The following is a 10,441-nucleotide window of genomic DNA, read 5'->3' as shown; positions in this document are numbered from 1 at the left end:
TTTGTTTTGTTGTCATGAATCTACAGCTACCTTGTATCAGGAGCTAAGTGACAGACAACAGCTTAGAAACCACCCTAGTTTGCTTTGTGTATGTAGTGCAACTTACAGCATCCTATTCTCAGGAAGGATGAGGTGTTACCCAGAGGACACCAGGAAAGGAACTATCTGCTTAGAATGTCACTTCTATAGTAACATTTAATTTAAAGACCTCTAGACTGGGAATCAGAAGTAGGCCTTAGTCTGTGGCATTGGTCTCAAGGCCTTTGCACCTTTTGCTCTGTTTTCACCAGAAATGTTCCTTCTGTCTACTACCACAATAGTTGTTGCCTTTCTAACTCCCACTGATCCTTTAAATCATACTTCACTCACACTTCCTCCAGGAAGCTCTCCCTGATTCCCTAACTACCTGGTCCCTCTCTAGGTGCTCATGATTCTTAGTGATTTCCCACCATTGCATTTATCACAATTTATAATTCTATATTTGTGGGTTCCTTAACTTCTTCCTCTCCAACTAGACTGTAAGCTCAATGAATGAGTGAATGAGGCTAAGTTATTTCCTTTATTGCTGGACTTCAGCTTCTCTACCTTCAAAATGGGAGACTTGGAAACATTGTCTCAAAAAGCCTTTTGGATCTAAAAGATTTTTGAAGAGATTCAGTCAATTCTGAGGAGTAGTGATTCTCATGGCAAGTCTAAAGTTATGATTGACTGTGGGCCCCACTGCCTTCAGAAGGCAGAAAACCAAGACTGATGTAATCCCAGGACCAGGGAAGAAGCAGGGGAGCAATATGTATGTTCAAAGCTGAGCAATCAGAGCTGCTTCATCGTTACAGGACAGAAGTGTCCACCAAGCTGCTCTCCAGGGTTCGAACATAATGGAGTTGGGAAACAGGCAATCCCAGGGCAAGTTCCTTCCCACCTGGGAAGCTCTCACCTAGTCCTTGTATCTCCCACATGCAGCATTAAAGCTGAAGGGGATGGATTATGAATTGTAGCAGAATTCAGCCAGGACAAACAGGGTTGGACTGATTTTTTTTTAAATAAACAGATTTTGTTCCAATTATAGAGATATTTACACAAAAGCCATGATTATATCTTGGAATCCTAAAGCTACATAAATGAATCACAATCTAAATAAATGAAAAGCTGGTGAAATGATTTTAAGCAGTATAGACAACTGATCAAGATTATATATCAATCTGAATGATAATCAACCTCACGTCTCCCCTTCACCTTTTATCTTACATAAAAATAACTAAAAGGAGTGAAGTAGGAAGGGTTCTGAACTTCCTATAGAGTGATGACAATTTTCCTCTCCTATTTTTGTAAGTTGACTTTAAAAGTGCTTAGAGGTGGGTGAGAATAATTAATGGATAAATATCTACTCTACCAAACATCTGAAGGGAAATGAAATTATTCAACAAGAAATAAAGCAGCATTTAATATTGGCTAGACAAACTGTTTGGATTCTATTCTACTATGTCAACCCCTTCAAATTCTGTTGGAACAATGTACAATATGCATAAATATTCTGTTTCTGACTCTTCTTCTAGTTGGCTAGTTGAGTCACTGTAACCTAAGGAAGCTGAAATGTAAGTGATGATTAATAGACACATAATTTTTCTTTTCAGTGCAAACCATGCTGTACAAGAAGCCGGTTCATAAAAAGATTGTGTGCACCATTTGCTTGCTGTTTGATTTAAGGAAATTTTTCCCTGGGGTGGAGAAATTTCCAGTGAGAATTGTTAAACCCACTGAAGAAGTGACTAACAGATCTTAAAAATCTTTCATTGTTCTTGATTATGGACTGGAATCAAATAATGGAATAACTATCTTGTAATAAGGACAACATTTTTTAAATGGTATGAAATCATTAGAACATAATTGAAGATGAGTTAGGAAGATGTGCAGTTTGATGCATTGCTCTAACCTTCAACACCAGTGGTTTTCTTCTCAGTGTATCTGGATGCTTCTTTGTATCAGCACGAGTACAGCTTGTGGTGAATGGTACCATGAGAAGGAGAATTTCTAGAAGGGACTCAGTAATACACATGAGTGGGCCTACAGCTATAAATAAATATTTCATAAAAATGCCTTTCAAGTAAACCCAGGTCAATAATCAGAACCACAATATATGAAACTTTTTTTTTTTTTGGCCATGCTGTGCAGCTTGCAGGATCTCAGTCCCCCACCCAGGGAATGAACCCGGGCCATGGCAGTGAAAGCCCGGAATCCTAACCACTAGGCCACCAGGGAACTCCCGGAATCACAATCTATAACTTACTGTGTATCATGTGCCAGCCATTGAGTTAAAAACTATACCTGCATTATTTTGTTTTACTATTATATTAATAACATCACCTTTAGTTCCCTCCCATTTATTCCTAATAACTGCACGATATTTTCCCCTATTTCTTTCAAGTTCTAGGTGACTCCGAAGGGTCAAATCTCACAGAACTTTAATCCCTCACTTTCTGAAGACACAGGTATATGTAGAGAGCACCAATATATCCAAGAGACAGATGGCCAGTTTTGTTAATCATCCACGTGGATACTTCAGGGCAGTGCGATGCTGAAAGCAACCTGACTTCTAGGAGCTTACATGTTTGTTAGAGACAGGATATTGATTTGTTGAACTTTGGAGGCAACTATTAATGATCTTTTCTTCCAAGTTTTATTTAATTTTAAATACCTTCTCTAAAATATTCTGTAGGGACTTCCCTGGTGGCACAGTGGTTAAGAATCCACCTGCCAATGCAGGGGACACGGGTTCGAGCCCTGGTCCGGGAAGATTCCACATGCTGTGGAGCAACTAAGCCCGCGAACCATAGCCACTGAGCACGTGTGCCACAACTACTGAAGCCCACGCACCTAGAGCCCATGCTCGGCAACAAGAGAAGCTACCGCAATGAGAAGCCTGCAACAAAGAGTAGCACCCGCTCGCCACAACTAGAGAAAGCCTACATGCAACAATGAAGACCCAATGCAGCCAAAAGGAATAAAATAAATAAATAAATAAATTTATTAAAAATAAAGAAATAAATAAATTAAATATTCTGTAAACATGCCATCTAGCCCAGGAAGCTCACTGCATCTTAGAGCATTCTGTTCCACTGTTGCACATAACCACACCAATTTCTTCTCTATCTTGAATTGAAATATGTCTCCCTATAATTCAATAAATTGATCCTAATCTACCCTGAGACTATATAAAACAGGTTGAATTTTCCTTCCACTGATGGCCTTAGTTTGTCAAGACTTTCTACATTGCTAACGAGGGAACTCCAACTCAATCTGACAAAATATGAAAGAGAGCATAGACCTGAAAAATCCAGAGAGAGAGCTGGCTCTTGGGGAAGATTAATCCAGTAAGACACACAATGTCAGCAAGGACCTAACTTTATTTCTGTTTCTTTGCTCTTCTTTCTATGGTATTGGTTTCAACCTCCAAATCTGCACAGCAGTCCACTGGTGGCTCTAAGCACATTCCGTATGGTAAGGAAAAAAACAAAAAGCTCCCTCTGGTAGTTCCAATAAAAGAGAAATGAAACTTTCATTCCTAAACGTATAAGCAAATATCTGAAATCTCACTGGTCTCAATTATCCAATCACTGTGACTGAAGGATAGCAGCTAAGTTATCTAGGGACTAAACCTGTATCTGGAGATGGGATCATTCCCACCCAAATTAATGACTATGAAATGGAGAAGGAGTAAATCCACTAGGAAAATCAGGGCACCATTGGTAAGAGAAGAGGAAAATAAATGCTGGAGAACCAATCGGCAAATATATACTATATTATCTTCTAGATATATGATGGTAGTTTATCATGAGACCTTAAAGCTTTTTTTATCTGGTTGACTATCCCCACAAATTAGAAACATATGAATTAAAGAGAAAAAATTCACAACTAGATGAATGATGTAGACCTTCAGTGGTATGTGAGTTCAGAGAAAGGAGAGGAAGGACAATGGGCTACAGTAGCCACAAAAGTCTTCCAGGAGTAGGTGGGACTTGAACTGGGCAAGAGAGATTGCATGTACAGGAAATGTTAATATTTGAAATTTTCAGATGCTACTTTAAGGATCACCATATCTTCCAACAAGGAGGAGTATATTTTAACATCTAAACTCAGAAACACATATACCCTTATGGGTAATATTTGTAAAGCAGAGTTTCCCAAATTGTGCTTCTCAAGATGGTACCAGGTGTTCCACTGAAATGGGTTGGGAAGGGTATTGTTTAGTCAGAGAAGCACTATCCCCTTTGAGGGTGGGAGATGTGGGATGTGCAAGGTAGGGGTGGAGAAAAGGTGATACATTGTCCCCCATGGAAATGTGTAATGTCTGTTAGTATTTTAAGGCTCTGAGAAGACCCAAAATAAAGACTATAAACTTCATGAAGCAGAAATAATACCTGTTTTTGTTTTCTACTGCCTACCCACCGCATGGCAGAGGGATGTCATTCTAATAGATGTCTAATTATTATTGAATAAATGAATGGATGAATGAAAAAGCCTATCTAACATTTTTTAACTTCAGAATTTCTTATTTTTCATGGAATATCTATTAATATGCTACAAAACTAGGGTTCTACAGAATGCATAGGATAAATGGTTGCCTGTAACTTGGCCACAACCATCTATCCAGTTGAGTTAGGTGACCTTGATCCAACTCCACCTCCAACTTATTGTTAAACATATTCTTACATGTTAACAAATTCTTACATTTCTTTAAGTCCAGTTTTTTGTCTGCACAATGAGTGTTAGAGTCACACTTCTCAGATCTTAACGGGAGGAAAAAATGTTTCCCTTTCTTTATATCTCTGCATTTCTCTTGCAGCTGAAGAAAGACCAACCCCTTGAAGCAGATGAAGTAACTGCAAATATTCAAAGACCATCCAGAAAATCAGTCACTAAAATGCTGTGTGAGTCCTCCATTTTGTATTTTGCTTGTTTCTTAAAGCAAAGGAGTTATATTTGGTATTGATCAAGTGTTGCTGGGATCTGGATCAAAATTCTCCTGAAACGTAGTGTTATGTTCTGGTCTTCCGTGGCTTACTCAAGCATCTAGGACCTGTCTATTTTGTTCTATTTTGGTTTTTGAACCTCAGAATAACACACTAAATCGCAACCATTGTAATACACTCTGTTCGATGCTTGGTAAACCATATCCACTCTAAGAGCCTTTAAGTATCTCTTTCCCCCCCCTAAAATGAGCAGGTAGTTCTTAGCCGATTTTGTGTTATGGGTTTCTTTAAAAATATTATGGAAACAGTGAATTCTCCACTCAGAAAGTGTACAAACGAACATACATCAAATGCTTTACAATCCATTTCAGGGGGATCCTGAACCCCCTGATACCGAAGCTTGGACTCCATGGGATCTTTTACTTCCAGAATAAGGACATCTGGCTAAGAATACTTCTAAGTAGTCATTCCTCCTATGACATTATATGATTTTATATAAATGGTACACTCTTTTATATAGATAAGATATTTTAAAACGCATCCAGGCACTGATCCACACTCTCCCAAAAGAATGTTATAAAAATATATGATCCAACTGGTCTGATGAGATACTGATCAATTAGAGAAAGGAGGTTTATAATATACTTTCCAAGTCACAACGTGAAATTTGGAAGAAACAAATCCTCCAGGCTAATATGCATATGAAACACTCACTGTAACTATGTGATGTTTATGAACCAAAAAAAAACAAAAACAAAAACAAAAACCTGTGAGGTCACTGTACGTCCTTTCAACTCTACTAATCACCTTCTTGAAATTTTTTAGCCCCTGTTAGCACCTGACTTTCCCTACTAAGAAATCTAGTGTCTTCAATATTTCTCCCCATTTCTCTTTGATCATAATCTCTCACAAAAGGACTTGAAGTGTACTCACATTAAAATCACAATGATAAGATATACTGTGAACTATTTGCCTCTGGGGACAGAGAGTTTAATTATAACACAAATTAAAATTTTAACTAGAGGGAATTGTAGGCAGTAGTAAGCAGATTAGGGACTTTTTCTTGGGAGGTAAATTCAGAAGAATCTTCCAGATATTCCTGAAACCACATCATGCAGGCAGACAACTTACTCTGAGTATTTCAATGCCAACAGGAAACATATGTACTATTTACTATGGAAAACATCAAATGTGCTCTTGAGTACAGAGAATTGTAAAATGAACACCAAAATACCCATCACCCAGCTTTAAAAGTTATCAGCTCATAGCTCATCTTGTTTCCTCTATATCCCTATCTGTCCTTTAGCCCCTACTAGATTATTTTGAGGTAAATCTGAAGCCTTGAAAGGAAAGGAAAGGAAAGTATTTTACAACTTCAGGAGAGAAATAAACATACACGTTTATTTTTCTGGAGAATAAATGCCCCTTAGAGAAACTGTGGTAGCACCCATCTCTGTCTTGGGAGCTTAAAATAAGAAACTGGAAGGTGCAACTTCCTGTAAATCTGTAATCATTTCAAAATAAATGTAAAAACAAACATAAAGAAAGTAGAAGGGATTCTGTACTCTAGCAGTTTATAATATAATAGACACATCCCCATCCCAATCCAAAGATGCTTGTATTATGCTCATGGTTTTTCGACCTTTCTCTTTCCTCTGACGCCTTACAGAATTTTAAATGATTAAAATCATAGAAACTTCTAATTTTTTTCTAGAAAAACAAGATAAATTCATACTATACTTCATAGTTCGTTATTAATCTATAACTTTAAAGAACACCAAATTGCTTGAACACAATCATTTTACTTATATATCCAGTTTATGTGATTGCAAGTCTATTTGCAACATAATTTATTTTCCACAATAGAATGTTTTCAGAACTTTGAATACATTCAACATTATTCTAAATATCCTGAAGGAAACTTACATTACACAAGAAATCTTTTACAACCGTATGGAAAACTGATTCTCAATCCTATAAAATTTATTCTTATATTTACATATTCTATGTAGAGTCTCTTTAGGATCTAGTTGGCCTTTAGCAATTATAACTTAACAAAGATGGAGGGGAAATGCTAGAAGGAATGGATGAATTCAGTGTGGGCACTGTATACCTATTCTTGCTTTGACTGCCTTTTACTCTCCCCTTCATCATCCTTTTCCAGTTGTCTTGGTCTTAGTGTTTGCTATCTGTTGGGCCCCATTCCACATTGATCGGCTCTTCTTCAGCTTTGTGGAGGAGTGGACTGAATCCCTGGCTGTTGTGTTCAATCTCATCCATGTGGTATCAGGTAAAATTTAGCTCATTTGGGTGTATCACAGGTGTCCAGGTAACTGCAGTTTCTTCATCTTGCTTAGAGTAGTAGGTTCTATCTGTATATACCAATTTATCATGGGGATCTGCCATACTGGAATGAAGACACTAGATTTTTATTTTATTTAAGTATTGATCAGGTATGTTACAGGTTCAAAAGAAATACACCATATTACTATTTGAAACAGTACTTTATGAAAGACCTCAGCTCTAAGCTTGATGATTACAGCAGGAAAATGGTCAAAGGAATGATTTCTTTGGTTTTCCTTTCAATGGCCATGTGATTTAATTGGTTCTTATTTGTTAAACATCCATGTCCCTGAAATCCTGTATTGTCTTCAGCAAGTTTTAGGTCCTCATGAAAGTCAGCCAAAGGGTATTCATGGGGAATCAAGGTCTGCTTTTAAGTTACTTTAATGCTGCTTGTTAAGGACACCACAGAATATGAGAGAGAGTGGTTGAAAGGTTACTAAATCAGAGGACCTGGATTTGCATCTCAATACCACCATTTATATTCTTCTGAGTGATACGCAGAATATGGATTCCTTCTTGCCAAAGTTTCCTCAACTGTAAGGTGGCAATAATGCCTGCTCTATATACAACACAGGCTGATGGTAAGAAGCAAATAAAATAATAGCTATTAAAGAACTTTTTAAGCTGTAAAATGCTATAGCCTATCTTCCACAACCATCACAAGTTTGTAAAGTAGATATTATCATCAACATTTTATGGTTAAAAAGCAGTTCTACAAAGAAGAAATGACTTGTCCAAAGACACTCAGTTGGCAAATGGTAAAAAACAAGGTTCAAGCCTGAGTCACCTAACTTCAAATTCAGGGTTCTTTCCTCTAAAATGGAGAAAAGAATGGCCACCTGAGTCTTTCTTTCTCAGTCAGTGTAACTATTAGTCTTAGGTTCACACCACTTCTATCCCTCTACCTCTGCTAGTCACTGGATGGTTCTATGGGCTCTTTATCAAAGACATCATTAAGGAAGAAAGATTAGATCAATTTATGCAAGTTAAGCTCCAGATGTGCACAGAACAAAAACAATAGCACTCATATGGATAATGAATACCATGTATATTATCTATTTTCTACAACCATCTTTTTTGTACTGAGCAGGGCTTGTGTACAGTTTATACCTGGACATTAGGACTTTCCTCCATGTTAAACTATTTATTATTCTGGACAAAAAATCAAAAATGTTTATAGCTCTGATCTTTGTGGTTAGTCTGAGAAAATGGGAGTGTTTAAATAATATATACACTACTATATATAAAATAGATAACAAATAAGGACCTACTGTATAGCACAGGGAATTCTACTCAATACTAGAGTGGATATATGTATATGTATAACTGATTCACTTTGTTGCACACCTGAAACTAACACAACATTGTAAATCAACTATACTCTAATAAAAATTTTTAAAAAATAAAATAAAATAAATTATTCTTTAAAAAAATTGTAAAACACACAAGATCACATAAGGCTTTATCTACACTTCTCCAGAGGCATCAAGACAACCATTTTAAGATTCCCAAGCTGTGCATTTACAATAACATTTTCCTGTTAAGATGTAATTTCTCCCTTCCCCACCTTGCCAACAAGATGATGTCTAAACCTCTTAAATGCTACCCCAGAAATGCCCCCAACTTGCCTTTTGACCCTCAAGTTATAGTATTTTCATTCATAAACCATGTATTGAATGCTTGTCAAACTGGTGAATTAGGGATTTCTGCACATTCTGCATTATTCTTGCACAATAATCATTCTGCCATAGCACACTGGTGCACACTAAGCCTTCTACTTGCAGCACTCTCTCCTCTCTTCCCCAGTATCTCCTACCCATTTCATGGTCTCGCTAGAGTCCAATCACCCCCATTAAATTTGTCATGACCATTAGAGTTCTTGTGTTTATGCCATTATGTGAATTTCCATAGCATGACTGTTGGTATCACATATTTTGCTCTTTTCTTAACAGATACTGTTTGGTATCATCCTTTTGTTAATTACTGAAGTTAGGCATAAATCTTGTTCTGCAATACTATTTCAAGTCCTTGGAGAACAAAGTCTAAATCTACTACCTTCCAATGTGCCTCAAAGCCATACAATGAGTTCAATCAGTATTTCTTTATTGAACAAATTAACAGTCTATAGAAATATTCTCCTCCTACACTCCTCCCTGCCCAATTCTGGCCACAGGGCATATGGCACTCTGAATGTCCTGAACTATATAAATGAGGACAACAATGAATGTGTTGAGGACAGCACCTATCACTTGTTTTGTATTCTTATTCTCAGCCCTTCTGTAGACAGTATCTCAATTTTATCCTCACAATAATCCAGGGAGGTGAGTTAAAACGATATTATCAGTCCCATTTTACAGAGAAAAAGAAATTGAAGTGCCAGTTCTGTCCAGGGTCACAGAATAAGCAAAGGCCAAGATCAGAAACTAGGTCCTCTGATTCTCAACCTTAGGCTCCCCTTGGGCCTCGAGAAAATAGAATAGGATATGGTAATAAAGGAAAAGTGTAGACCAACGAAGAAAATGGCAGTGTGCAAGACATTTGGTGGAGAAAACAAATGGAAAAATACAAATATTCAATAAGGTTGGAAATAAGGTGGGAAGAGCCATCAAGGGGAAAGGCTAGGTAGGGAAAGGACATTGGGGAATACTTCTTTTTTTTTTTTTTTTTTAATTTTTATTTATTTTTGGCTGTGTTGGGTCTTCGTTTCTGTGCAAGGGCTTTCTCTAATTGCAGCAAGCGAGGGCCACTCTTCATCGCGGTGCGCGGGCCTCTCACTACCGCGGCCTCTCTTGTTGCGGAGCATAGGCTCCAGACGCGCAGGCTCAGTAATTGTGGCTCACGGGCCTAGTTGCTCCGCGGCATGTGGGATCTTCCCAGACCAGGGCTCGAACCTGTGTCCCCTGCATTGGCAGGCAGACTCTCAACCACTGCGCCACCAGGGAAGCCCCGGGAATACTTCTTTGAAGAGATATTTAGCATTTTAAGGAGTCTCAGCAGAGACTATGCCTTGACTGATTTACTATTCCTCCATTACTTGCAGTTTCAAATTATAGATTTAAGCAAAACTCCAATGAGTTAAAAAAACATCTCTCTTTCCTCTGATACTTAAGCATCTCTCGTTAATGCTA

General features: G+C 37.6%; 1 protein-coding gene and 1 long non-coding RNA gene across 2 annotated transcripts in view; one reads left to right on the top strand and one right to left on the bottom strand.

Annotated features, from left to right (window-relative positions):
- The window catches only part of LOC309622900, a 282,712-nt gene that overhangs the window by 244,690 nt on the left and 27,581 nt on the right, over positions 1-10,441 (bottom strand). The window lies entirely within an intron of this gene.
- The window catches only part of NMUR2 (neuromedin U receptor 2), a 41,382-nt gene that overhangs the window by 22,334 nt on the left and 8,607 nt on the right, over positions 1-10,441 (top strand). The window contains exons 2-3 of the mRNA XM_082379138.1: positions 4,841-4,925; positions 7,132-7,257. Coding sequence (XP_082235264.1) covers positions 4,841-4,925; positions 7,132-7,257 — 211 coding nt within the window. The remainder of the gene's footprint in view (positions 1-4,840; positions 4,926-7,131; positions 7,258-10,441) is intronic.

The sequence above is a fragment of the Balaenoptera borealis genome (assembly GCF_965194805.1).
Source record: "Balaenoptera borealis genome assembly, chromosome: 2".
Classification (NCBI taxonomy): domain Eukaryota; kingdom Metazoa; phylum Chordata; class Mammalia; order Artiodactyla; family Balaenopteridae; genus Balaenoptera; species Balaenoptera borealis.
Note: the sequence above shows the minus strand (reverse complement) of the source record. Positions and strands in the feature narration are given on the sequence as shown.